Here is a 13114-nt window from a genome sequence, read left to right as displayed (position 1 = left end):
TGATGAGGAAGAGCCGGTGGTGGTGAGGGAAGGGAACGCTTCCAAAAGGACCCGCAGGCGGGAGGGGATCGTTCAGCCTTATCTCCCCGGATGGGGCGTACTGATGTCTGATCACACTGTCTACCCGGCGAGGCAGTCTACGAAGGTGGGGGCTTCAGATTTGTGCCACTGCCTCCAGCTCCCGGCCGATCTGCCGGCCTTTGCTTCGGCTTCTCCGACCGAGGCTTGCACTGAGCTTCTGTCCTTCTTGTCCGTGGTATGTTTTTAATTTTGTTTTTTCTTTCGCCCGCCTTTTACTCTTCGACACCTTTCTCTTCCTTCATTTAATGATTTTGCCTTGTCTTTTTTGCAGGCTTCTCCTTGGGTTGCGGCCGTGGAGGACAAGGTTCGAGACATGGAGACTCGGATGGCCGAGGTGAAGGAGCTGGAGAGGAGGGCCACGACGGTCGATGAGGAAGTTGAAAGGGTGAAAACCCAGAACGAGGTCCTGGACGGCCAGGCCACCGTGCTGAAGGGGGATAAGGCCAAGCTGGAGGAGGCCCTTGAGAAGGCGAACCGGAGGATCTCCCATCGGAATGTCCAACTGAAGAAGTCCCGCAAGGAGCTTCGGAAGAAGCAAAAATAGCTGGACCAAATGGAGGAGCGCTGCTTTCAGTTCGGCGCTGACTATGTCCTGGAGAAGGCCCATGGCATGAATTAGGATTATAAGTAGCTGCTAGACGACAGCCTGGAAGATCCTATCGACCGGCCATCAGTTGAAGCCCCTCATGTCTCCTCCGGCGAAGACGAAGAGCTCTCAGATGAAGACCCCCAGGCCTAAGCTTCCAGCATCGAGGTGCTTGACATGACTGAAGATGATCTTGTGGCGAAGTTTGCTGTTGGTGTTACCATGGTCATACCCAACTCTTGCAGCAGCTTTCTTCGTTCATCTTCTTAACTTGTAATTTTATTTTTTGTAATCGATACTCCTTCCTTCGAGCTTTTGTAATTTAACTAGCCTTCGGGCTTCTATATTTTATTGCATTTTTCATCTTTTGTCAGCATTATTTTTTTCATTTCAACCGTGTATTCGGCTTTATTTATTCGCCTTATCGATTTAATAAAACGAATTGTATCTTCGGCTTTATTTGCCTTAACAATTTTAATAAAATAAATCGCATCTTCGGCCTTATTTGCCTTAACAATTTTAATAAAATAAATCACATCTTCGGCCTTATTCTTTTGCCTTAGCAACTTTTATAAAACAAATTGTATCTTCGGCTTCATTTGCCTTAACAATTTTATAAAACGAATTGTATCTTCGGCTTTATTTGCCTTAACAATTATAATAAAATGAATTGTATCTTCGGCTTTATTTGCCTTAACAATTGTAATAAAACGAATTGTATCTTCGGCTTCATTTTGCCTTAACAATTTTAATGCCTTATTACCCCTTGTTATGCCTTACTATCCCTTATGGCCCCAAGGGTTAAAGGCCGAAGGTGACTTCGGGCTGTTAATTCTTTAAGAGGCTGCTGTTGGGCAAAGGAACATGAATGCTGATCGTTCTGTGATTGCCCCTTGACCAGCATGTCGTTGTTTATTCGGTCAATAAGAAGGTTCGGCTGGTCTTCTTTGGGATTGCCCCTGGACCAGGCCGTCTTCGTTCTTTATATATTTTTAAGTATATGCGTGATTGAGGCCGAAGGATCATGTCCTTCTCTGGGATTGCCCCTGGACAGGGTTTCCTTCGGAACCTCTTTAATATCACATGAATAAGGGAAATACTAAGGATAAGGTTTTATCTTAGGATTGCCCCTTAAGGTCCTTCACTATATGTGCGAATTAAATAATAGTGGTGTAGTGAAGGATGTTTGATTTTCGTGGGACTGCCCCTATGATACATGCTTCATTATTAATTGGACAAAGGCGGCGGCCGGAGGGTTTATCGTCTTCGGGATCGTCCCTAGATAATACTCATGTGGCCGCGGCTTTGGTTCTTAATAAAAAAATGTGACAGAAAGTGCGTCTTTATTTATGATTGAACTGCTTACATTTCTCATATAAAATTCAAGTACAAACTTAACTTTTAAAAAAATTTCTTACTGATAAAACTTTCGAAGGCGACTGGCATGTCATACGTTTTTGATTGCTTCGCATGATAGTGTTTCAAGCTTGTATGTTCCGGGACAAATGACCTCGATCACCTTATAATGCCCTTCCCAGTTAGGCTGAAGTTTTCCTTGTTTGGTTGGCATAGATGTAGCCAGCTCCCTTAGGACTAGGTCTCCGACTCCGAAAGACCTCTTCTTGACGTTGGAGTCATAATGTTGTGCCGCTTGTAGCAAGTATTTCATGTTCCTTTGGTGGGCAGCTTCTCTTTCTTCCTCCAATAAGTCTACGTTTGCCCTTAGCCCGAAGCTATTGGATTCTATATTGTAGGCCTCAATTCGGTATAATTCCAAGCCTACTTCGACTATGATCAGGGCTTCGGTTCCATAGGCTATTCTAAAAGGGGTTTCCCCCGTTGAAGTCCTGGGGGTCGTCCGGTAGGCCCATAAGATCCAAGGGAGTTCTTCTGCCCATTTTTCTTTAGCTTCGCCCAACCTCTTCTTTACTCCTTGAAAGATTACTTTGTTTGCCACTTCGATTGCTCCATTCCCTTGTGGATGGGCGACTGAGCTAAACCTCTGTTCAATTCCGAAGTGGTGCAGGAACTTACGGAATTTGTTTCCAATAAACTGAGTCCCATTGTCAGAGACGCAAATCTTCGGAATTCTGAATCGAAGAATAATCTGTTCCAAGAAGAACTTCTTTGCTGCTTCCTTGGTAATGGCCGACAGAGGTCGAGTTTCGACCCACTTGGTCATGTAATCAATGGAAATTATGCAGTACTTTGCTTGCCTCGTGCTTGTTGGGAGAATGCCCACTATATCGACGGCCCACACGGCAAATGGAATGTGACTTAGCACGGAGGTCATTTCTTCTAGGGACTGTCTCGGGACAGTGGCGAATAATTGGCACTGTATACACTTCTTGGCGTATTCGCTGGCATCGGCCTTCAGGGTTGGCCAGAAGAAGCCCTGGCGAAGGATTTTAAAGTCGAGGGACCGACTAGCCAGATGTTCACCGTAGATTCCTTCATGCACTGCCTCAAGAGCTTGTCATTGTTCTTCGGTATTTAGGCACCTCCGGAGGGGCTGGCTGATTGATCGGCGATTCATCCTTCCGTAGCTGATGCTGTAGCTCGATGCCCTGTATTGATCTTTAGGGCCTTCCTTCGGTCCGGAGGTAAGATACCTTTTTCCAGAAAGCTCCTTAGGGGACTCATCCAATCGCTCCCCTGGTGAATCTCCAGACATTCTTTCTTCTCAATCGAAGGCATCTTGGCTTCGGTGAGGTAAATAGAACCAGTTAGGTTCTGTGTCTCGGCCGAAGCTAGCCTGGAAAGGGCGTCTGCCCGTGCATTGTTCTCCCTGCCAATTTGACTTAACTTAAAGGTTTCAAATGACAAAGAAGCATCTTTTACCTTGTTAGGATAGGCTTTCGTTCGGGGGTCTCTCTACTCATATTCTCCCATGAAGTGTTTCACAACCAGCATGGATTTGCTGAAGGCCCTTAAATGCTTCGCCTCAAGGCTTCGGGCCAGCTCAATCACTGCGAGGAGTGCCTCGTACTCTGCTTCATTGTTCGTCAAAGGAAAGTCGAATCTTATAGCCTGACATATCTCGAATCCTTCGGGGCTGGAGAGAATTAAGCCGGCCCCACACTTTTTTTCGGCTACCGACCCATCTTCAAAGAGTTTCCACTTCCCAGGGATCCGGATTAGCTGTTCGTCGGGAGTAAGATCCTTCGGTCCCGAGAAGGTGCACTCGACCACAAAGTCGGCTAGAGCTTGAGCCTTGATCGCCGTTTTGGGGACATACTCGAGATTAAATTCCCCAAGTTCGATGGACCAGGCCACTACTCTTCTCGAGGCTTCGGGCCTTGTTAAAATCTTCTTCAGAGGTTGACTGGTGATAACTTGAATCGCTCGGCCGTGAAAGTAATGTCACAATTTTCGGGAGGCCATAACCAACCCATATGCGATTTTTTCGGCATTGGGGTACCTCGTCTCTATATCCTTGAAGACATGGGACACGTAGAACACGGGGTGTTGATTGCCTTCGTAGTTTTTCACAAGCACCATCCCTAGGGTTCTGTCGGACACGGCCAGATAAAGCTGGAGAGTTTCCTTCGGATCGGGCCTCATTAAGAGTGGTGCCTTAGTAAGGTATTCTTTTACTTCCTCGAATTCCCTTTGGCACTCGGGCCCCCACTCAAAATTCTTTGACCCTTTGAGCATGGCGAAGAAGGGGAGGGCCTTTTCGGCTGATCGGGAGATAAAACGCCGAAGGGCGGCAAGCCTGAAAGAGATATGTCTTAAGTCCAATCATGTATGAGGATTTAGGAATAACTTTTATGTAATCTGTTTTGATTTCATTGATATTAATAAAAGGCTTGTTTTGTTTTTATTGCAGGCTCTATCTATTTAAATGTTTAAATAAGATATACCACAGTTTAGAGTAAAACTTTTTATGGATTATGATGAGATCATAATAATGAGACCTAAAAGATGATAACTCTAAACTTAAATAGTTCCTGGTCATAGGATTACTAACTAGTAATTTATAATCCGTAAAGATCGGTACATACTATGCTTGCTTCATTATGAAGGATGTCTGTTCTCATAGACATTTGTGTGGTGACACTATAGCTAGTATGTAGGTGCTTATGATAGAATAAGTTCACTGAACATGACTCACACAGCTGAACAACTGATGGAGTTCACTCACGTGTCAGCAGTTGTTCACATAGTGATAGTTGTACAAGTATCCTTAGACTTGAGATCATCATAGTCATCTTGTGTACACTGAACTATGCTTTGGTTTAGTTCTTAGTCTCAAGGGATAATTATAAGGGCTCTACTGGGTATAGGAATTTGTACACGAAGATAGTGTATGATCAATAAAGGATCTACCCCTTCCAGTGTAGGAAGAGAATGTTCAATGCTGATCCATTTATGTTAGTTCAGGAATCTCTGGCCAGAGTGAATGAAATTAGAAAGGAGTTTCTAATTTACATTAAAAAGAACTAAGCATAGTGAATGGGAAAGCAAGTGATTAAATAAGATAGGCTTGACACAAGTTCCATGCCTTGTATTTAATCATGACATTGCAGGGTAGAAGGAATTAATTGTACGATAACTACTCACTGAATAGGTTCTTGGTATTCTAAGCAGTGAATTCGTATTATCCGGATAGTCGCGATATGCTGAGAAGTATCCCTCACGATGTAGAATAAATATGATTAATTAATTAATCATATTTAATGAATTAGAGAATTTATATAAATAATGATAAAATAGTTTTATTATTATTTATTTCTACTACCGGCTTAATATTGAAACTACAGGGTCACACCATAAAAGAGAATGATTTAATGGTGGAGGAATTAATTAATAATGGCTGATAATTATTTATTTATGAAATAAATAATTAATTGGAAAATTTAATAATTGATTAAATGAGATTTAATTGATTATAAATTAATTAAGAAAATGTTCTTAATATTATTAATTAAGAATTTAATTTTTGGAAATTAAATCAAGTGAGAGAATTATTTCTAAAGAGTTTAGAAAAAGGATTAATAATTAAAAGGTGCTTAATTATTAGTGAGAATAATAAAGGGTTAATAATAATAATATTTTATGGGAAAATTTTCAGCTGAAAATTTTGCCTATAAATATACTATTATAAACCCTATTTTTGTCTCAACCAAAAAGATTTACAAAACCCTAATTCTCTCCATCTCCTCCTCATTCATTACATCATTTTCTTGGTGGATATCGGTGAAATGCTTCACACTTGAGGAGCAGCTGCTAAGGATCTCCGTTCATCATTCTTGGATTGCTATTAAAGACCTCCATCTTTCCATTAACGTAAAGCTTCTTAAGGTAAACACACTGAACTACGAATTAAATATTATTTTTCGCATGGATCCTGCGGAGAGTTTCATTTTTTTTTAAGATTAAATTTACGTTTTCGCTGCGTTTATGTGCTAAAAATCCTTCAAAGCCGACCCGTCAGCTTCTGGACGTCTCTGATGCATTTAGGGGCTTCCATATTAATTACTGCTTCGATCTTCTCGGGGTTCGCATCTATCCCCCGGGCACTGACCATGTAGCCAAGGAACTTGCCACTAGAGACTCCGAAAGTGCATTTGTTCAGATTGATCCTCATGTTGTTCCTCCGGAGTGTCTCGAAGCACTCTTTCAAGTCTTCGACATGATCTTGGAATAGTGATTTTATAATCATATCATCCACATATGCTTCCATGTTCCGACCGATCTGCTCTTTAAAGACCTTATTTACCATTCATTGGAATGTGGCTCCATCGTTCTTCAGTCCGAAGGGCATTTTGATATAAGCATAAGTCCCCTTCGGAGTTATGAATGCTGTCTTGGGCACATCCTTTTCATTCATAGCAATTTGATGATAACCAGAAAAAGCATTCAAAAAATTAAGTACCTCATATCCTGCCGTAGAGTCTATCAGTTGGTAGATGCCAGGCAAGGGGTAGTGATCCTTCAGACATGCTTTATTGAGGTCCGTATAGTCCACGCACATCCTCCACTTCCCATTTGAATTCTTGACAACCACCACATTGGCTAGCCAGTCGGGGTATTCAATTTCTTCGAAGAATTTGGCTTCCAACAGTTTTTCTACTTCGGCTTCTATAACCTTCTGTCGTTCGACTGTAAATGTCCTCTTCTTCTACTTCACCGATTTGGCCTCGGGCTGCACAATCAAGCAGTGCTTTGCCGTCTTGGGATCCAAGCCGGGCATGTCTTCCGGCCCTCAGGCGAACACATCATGGTATTTCCGAATGACAGCTATTACCTTTGCCTTCAGATCTGCCCCATGTTTTTCCCAATCCAAACCATCTTTCCCGAATGGCCTGCGTACAATTGTACCTCTTCGGTTTCCGCCGCGGGTTCGGCTATCGGGCTCGAGAGATCCGCCCCAAAATTTTCCAACTAAATATTTAATGTCTCTCGGCTTCCACTGGGATCGGATTCGGCCCGCATTCTCTTTCCAGTTCCATCCGGTCCTTCGTATTCCCGATCCTTCTCGAGATCTTCCAGCATTATGATTCGGGCGGTTTTCTGATCGCCCCTCATTTCTTCTACCCCTTTCTCAGTTGGAAACTTGAGCTTAAGATGGGGTATAGACTCCACCGCTTCAAAGGTTGAGAAGAAGGGCCTCCCAAATATTGCATTGTACGGACTTTCGATCTGAACCACGTAGAACTTCACTAGCTTCTCAACAGTATATGGCAATTTGCCTAAGAGGACTGGGAGAGTGATTGTTCCTTCAAACTGAATGGGATGTCCTCCAATGGCGTAAATGGGAGCCTCATTTCCGGGCTCTAACTGTTCTACGACCAAGTTCATCTTGTAGTAGGTTTTGTGGAACAGTATGTTGGCCGAGCTCCCGGTATCTACCATTACCTTCCATATCTTATTCTGCCCGATGATAGGATTTATAATAAGAGGGTCCTCGTGTGGGCGAATGACATCCTCGTAGTCTTCTGTGCTCAAGGTCATGGGCATATGGGGCTTCTCCTGACCGAACTGATATAGATTGTACACTTGTCGGGCGTATTTCTTCTTGGTTGTCTTACTATCCTAATCCAGGATGCTGCCCCCAGATATAGTTTTTACTTCACCACTTATCCTATCCCTTCGCTTTGGCTCCTCGGCCTCTATCTCCTCCTCCTGATTCTCCTTCAACCCAAGCCTGTCTCTCAGATCTCGGAAGAACTGATTAAGTTCGCCGTCTTTGATCATACGCTCAATGAGCTTTTTGAGGTGATAGCACTCATCGGTGTTATGCCCCTTGTCCCTGTGATAGTCGCAGTATTTATCGGGGTTCTTCTTGTGGTTTGGGACCTTCATTTTGGCTGGACGGACGAATCCGTGTTTGCTCTTAATCTCATGGAGAATCTTGGAGATCGGCACATTCAAAGGGGTGAATACGGCCGAATCTCTATCTCATCGCCGTTCGGCACCGCGATCTGCTTCTTTTCTTCCTTCTTTCCTACCATCCCTTCGGTCAGTGCCTGATCTTGAGCTCTCGTATCTGCCGGCTCGCTTTGATCGGTCATCCCTACGGGAGTCCTTATATCCCCCAATACTTTCCATTTTCCGGCAAATGTTCTCGCCCCTCACATATATATCATTCAGGAATTTCGGGGGAAAATCGTAAAGAGATGAGCGAAGCTTCTTACCTTTATAGGGGTCCATCCCCGCCGTTAAGAAGCCCATTGCTTTGACCTTATCCAGATTAGTAACCATTCCGGCTTCCTCCTTAAACCAAGCGAGATAGTCCTCTAACTCTTCATTCGCCCTTTGCCTGCAGTGGACCAGAGCTTCAGTTTCTTTCGCCTTTCGGCATAGGTGCGAGTAGTACTCCAAAACTTCCTCTTCAGCTGCTCGTAGGATCCAATGGACCTGGACTTGAGGGATTTGTACCACATCGAAGCCGACCCCTTCAGACAGGTCTTGAACATTTTGCATAACATGATATCATTGTGACCCATCCCAATCATTAGCAGTTCGTACTTTTCGCAATGGTCCTCAGGGTCTCCTTTCCCACTGAACTCGCTCATCTTTGGGAACTGCCTTTCTTCGCCTGGGGGGGGGCGATATTGCTCAATTTCCTGGGTCACGACCGGCTCTCTATCGGCCCTCCTATCTCCGAACAGGGCCTTCTCTAAACGATTGAGCCTGATGCGGGATCCATCGGGCTACTCATCTGAATCAGAAGAAAAGGGTTGTTTGGTCCTTTTTCTTCGGGGATGCGAATCAGAGTCAGACTCATCTTCTTCGTCATGCACCCTACGTTCCCTTCTATCCTTATTCGTTCTGCCGGGCTCGTCGGCCCGCATCGTTTCACGCAAAGTTCGTTCTTGTAATTCAATCTCCTCTCTTTGCAGCTGCAGGGCCTTTAGCTGGAGCGCATCAGCCTCTCTTCGCTTCGCTCGGGCTTCTGCTTCCCTCTCGGCTTGATCAGTTTTGGCCTTTCCCTTCTCCGCGACCTTTTCTGCCCGGATCTCTAGGAGTAAGGCCTCTTCCTAAGGAGTCAATGTGATGACCCCATCTTCGTCCACTAGGGTGAATGGTTGTCCCTTGTCGGAAAAACCAGGTGGCGGTGAATGCTCATGAATTATTTATGTCATGTTCTCGTTATCTCGGCTTGTAACTCTCGTATTTCCCACAGACGACGCCAAATGTTACGCCCAGATTCCTTCGAGAGATGTAACAGACTTCGACTGCGTTGAAGGTGGCTTCGGTTGATATCTGAAAGTGAAGAAAATGCGAGGGTTTGTACCCCCGATTCACCTCCGGCGTGAGAATAAGAATCTGGTTGTGAATGTGAGATAAATAATACAAGAAAAACAGAGTGTTTGTGAGAATAAGAATCTGGTCTAGAAGAAGAATCTGGTCTAGAAGAAGAATGGGATTTGACCTGTGATTTTTCGTGGGCCTTCGGCTTATGGGCCTGGTGGGCCTTCGGCCCAAAAGTTCAATCGTCCGACGGAGCTTCGTCCAGAGGGCCTTATTGGGCCTACAACCAACACTTATGTTAATATATATATGTTGGTTTCTAGAAGTTGTTCGCCCTCTGTCGCTTGGATATAAAAACTTCCGTCATGCCTTACACGGTCAAACACTTATTCTACACAACAGGCGGCCGGTTTAAGATGCATCACAATTCTAATATCTAAATAGTTTTTTTTATATATCAAATTTGAATAAATTAGTTATTAGTCAACTGCACATCTTTAAAAAAACATGAATGTAGACATGTATCACATGTGGAGAAACCGAGACGATCTGGAGTTAGAACTAAACAATATTGTTTCATCTTACAACTCCTTAAGCATGTACTTTAACATGTTTCCGTTCATTATTAGGTGCAGCAAGTAAAATACCAATGCTTTAAATATGCCTAAGTTCTTAGCAGATGACAAGAATCAAATCAAATGGTTAGAGATGCACCAGATGTATCACTGGCTGATCTACAGATTATTGCTATTAAATATAATATACTGTGTAAATTCATAAAGTTCCTATAATACTCGAGTTGACTCTATGGTTAATTTAATAAGCTTAATTATTGAATAGTACTTTGCCTTGCACCTCAAACTATGCCTACAAGTCAGTGTCTTATTTTTAATTATCTCATCCCTTTTCATGTGTTACTAAGTCAAAAGATCAAGGATTATTAAATATTTAAGAGAGTTCAGATCAGCAAGTAATTGTAGTCAGCAGAGCCTGACCCCCCACAAAATGTCTTGTAAAAAAGAGTGCAGTGAGTAAAGCAAACGGCAAACTTGAAGGTGAAAGATTAGCAAGGAAGATCAGGTTGAGTTAGATATGAAAAGTAACGTACATTGTCAATTTTCAGGTTAAAATGTATATTGTCATTTACATTCTAGGTTTAACAATAATTTTTATATTATAGATTATAAGTATCTCTCATAAAACATTGACCTTCATACTTACGTTAATAATTGATTGTGTCACCGTCCAACATCATCTTACTCTGAAGGGAAAGTCTACTTAATAATAAAATGATGTAGAGTATTAAGAGTTGACATTCGATCTCGTGTGTGCTGGCCGTTGGGGGAATGAAGAGGCTATAAATACTCAAGTTGATTCAACCTATTCTTGCAACATAACCAATTGCAATCCTAATTGCTACAAAACCTCTCAGTTTTCTTGAACTAGCTACCTCATCGTCGATTCAATGGCTATCCCAGTGATTGATTTCTCGAAGCTCAGTGGAGAGGAGAGAGCGAATGTAATGGCACAACTGCATAATGGCTGTGAAGAATGGGGTTTCTTTCAGGTATGTGTGAAAATACCAACTCTGGCAACACAGTAACATGTTAGGAGGGCACATACTACCATTATTCATGGTTTCTGTTTGGCTATACTCAAACTTTTTGCTAAATTTTATGTAATTAGAACGAACTACATTACTATATTTTAGCTTTCGCTAACTGCTAAAATATGTCATGTAACAGCTGGTGAACCATGGAATACCGGAGGAGCTCCTCGAGAGAGTGAAGAAAGTGAGTTCTGAATGCTATAAGCTGGAAAGAGAAGAGAAATTTAAAACCTCAACTCCAGTTAAGTTATTGAATGAGTTGGTTGAAAACAAAAGCCACACCAAGATAGAAAATGTGGACTGGGAGGATGTTTTTCTTCTTTCGGATGATGCTATCGAGTCGGAATGGCCACTGGAAACCCCAGAATTCAGGTAAATTTCAAACTAGAAATCATGCATACTTTTTGTACCATGTGTATATGTTATCATATTAACAGAAAGATACCTGTTCTTTCTTTCAAACAGAAAGATATCTGTTTTTAATAGCCCTACTGACCACGATAATTCATCAAGTGCAGATTTTTTTGGAAATAACTTCATATTAACAGATTAAATATTTGACATGACTAAATAAACAGAGAGACTATGACGGAATACCGAGCTGAATTGAAGAAACTGGCAGTGAAGGTCATGGAGGTGATGGACGAAAATTTGGGCTTGCCGAAGGGATGCATTAGACAGGCCTTTAATGGTGGAGAAGATGGTGATATCAATGCATTTTTTGGGACAAAAGTAAGCCACTATCCTCCTTGTCCACAGCCTGAGATGGTTAACGGCCTACGGGCTCATACGGATGCAGGAGGTGTGATCTTACTCTTTCAAGATGATCAAGTGAACGGTCTTCAAATCCTCAAAGACGGCCAATGGATAGATGTTCAGCCCATAAAAAATTCTATTGTAATCAACACTGGTGACCAGATTGAGGTGTTGAGCAATGGGAAATACAAGAGTGTTTGGCATCGAGTGCTGGCATTACCTACAGGAAATAGAAGATCTATAGCCTCTTTTTACAATCCATCTTACAAAGCTACCATTGCTCCTGCTCAGCAACTTCTGGAAATACAACCCGAAGAACTCAAACAGGATTACCCAAAGTTTGTGTTTGGTGATTACATGTCTGTTTACACTGATCAGAAGTTCCTTCCTAAAGAACCAAGGTTCCAAGCTGTGAAGGCTAAGTGAAACATGCATCATGTACAGTCAATTTCTCAGTTATGATGAGTCAAGATTGACATCTTTCTGTTGTGTGCGCTTTTGGGGAGTACTACATATATATTTCCCAAAATGGAAAATATCCTGATGGGATTCTCTATCTTTAACCTTATTATAAGTTATATTGTCAGTGGAGCTTATATACTACTGCAGTGGCTGTATCATTCTGCATAAATAAAGAATAGTGTGCTTATTGAACTCATAAATTTGGCACATATATTAGTGTTTCAAGGATGGTTTTATACTTATAGTAAGTGTACATGTTTTATAACAAATTTAAACGCAAAGACTGCTATAAATTATGCTTCATCTTAAGCTCTAACATATGTCAATTCTGAATACAGAAAATTGTAAGCAATTGGCTGAAATCGAACCTGAATCCAGAGTACCTTAAGATCTCCATAAATTAAGCTGATAAGTGAATATTAAGCATCCATCTGCATGGGGCTTGCCCCTCTCTACGTTTTCTTCTGCCACCATTAATTGATTTCCATTCTTCCATCAGATATAACTTTCACATAAAGATATAACTACCAATGAGTTGAGCGAATCCGACAAGTTATGGACATTCTAGAGCTGCAAAATACAATTACATAACCATCAACATCAATTCTTTTTTCATTGTAATATAAATTTTAGCAGGACGTATCCGAGAGCTTTGTGGTTTGTATCAAACCCAAGTTTAACTTTACAATGCATCCATATCCAGTAGAACTCGAGTAACTTCTACAAACTTAACAACTACTTCAAGGTTTGTTTTGGTTTTAATATATTTATCACAACTAGATGCCTCCAATTAGCACTCTGAATGTATATTTTCTCTTTCATGTTTTGTTCTAAACGTTTGTGACACATAATCCAAATCTGTGACAAAACAAGCACTCTCAGCCAAACACTACAACAGTGAGTATAAAAAAGAAAAA

General features: G+C 42.0%; 3 protein-coding genes across 3 annotated transcripts; 1 reads left to right on the top strand and 2 right to left on the bottom strand.

Moving 5' to 3' along the window:
- Nucleotides 1-3199: 3199 nt before the first annotated feature.
- Nucleotides 3200-4324, bottom strand: LOC141714714 (uncharacterized). Its single transcript, XM_074518215.1, has 3 exons — nucleotides 4089-4324; nucleotides 3546-3992; nucleotides 3200-3455 (listed from the first exon to the last, which is right to left on the bottom strand). Exons 1-3 carry the CDS (start codon nucleotides 4322-4324, stop codon nucleotides 3200-3202), a joined length of 939 nt encoding a protein of 312 aa, XP_074374316.1.
- A 2733-nt stretch (nucleotides 4325-7057) lies between these two features.
- LOC141714713 (uncharacterized) lies at nucleotides 7058-7627 on the bottom strand. Its single transcript, XM_074518214.1, has one exon. It carries the CDS (start codon nucleotides 7625-7627, stop codon nucleotides 7058-7060), a length of 570 nt encoding a protein of 189 aa, XP_074374315.1.
- A 3147-nt stretch (nucleotides 7628-10774) lies between these two features.
- LOC141710921 (1-aminocyclopropane-1-carboxylate oxidase 5-like) lies at nucleotides 10775-12395 on the top strand. The gene is made up of 3 exons (XM_074513411.1): nucleotides 10775-10937; nucleotides 11116-11351; nucleotides 11558-12395. Exons 1-3 carry the CDS (start codon nucleotides 10836-10838, stop codon nucleotides 12159-12161), a joined length of 942 nt encoding a protein of 313 aa, XP_074369512.1. The 5' UTR covers nucleotides 10775-10835; the 3' UTR covers nucleotides 12162-12395.
- The last annotated feature ends 719 nt before the right edge of the window (nucleotides 12396-13114 follow it).

This window comes from Apium graveolens, chromosome 3 (assembly GCF_009905375.1).
Source record: "Apium graveolens cultivar Ventura chromosome 3, ASM990537v1, whole genome shotgun sequence".
Classification (NCBI taxonomy): Eukaryota; Viridiplantae; Streptophyta; class Magnoliopsida; order Apiales; family Apiaceae; genus Apium; species Apium graveolens.
Note: the sequence above shows the minus strand (reverse complement) of the source record. Positions and strands in the feature narration are given on the sequence as shown.

Bases quoted from the DNA above. Each gene is read 5' to 3' on its own strand.
- LOC141714714 (XM_074518215.1), bottom strand. From the start codon at position 4,324: ATGCTCAAAGGGTCAAAGAATTTTGAGTGGGGGCCCGAGTGCCAAAGG. The intron at 3,993-4,088 runs GTACCCCAATGC...AGTTATCACCAG, and splicing joins TTCAAGGATATAGAGACGAG to TCAACCTCTGAAGAAGATTT. The intron at 3,456-3,545 runs GTAGAGAGACCC...TCAAATTGGCAG, and splicing joins CACTTCATGGGAGAATATGA to GGAGAACAATGCACGGGCAG.
- LOC141714713 (XM_074518214.1), bottom strand. From the start codon at position 7,627: ATGACCTTGAGCACAGAAGACTACGAGGATGTCATTCGCCCACACGAG.
- LOC141710921 (XM_074513411.1), top strand. From the start codon at position 10,836: ATGGCTATCCCAGTGATTGATTTCTCGAAGCTCAGTGGAGAGGAGAGA. The intron at 10,938-11,115 runs GTATGTGTGAAA...GTCATGTAACAG, and splicing joins AAGAATGGGGTTTCTTTCAG to CTGGTGAACCATGGAATACC. The intron at 11,352-11,557 runs GTAAATTTCAAA...CTAAATAAACAG, and splicing joins CTGGAAACCCCAGAATTCAG to AGAGACTATGACGGAATACC.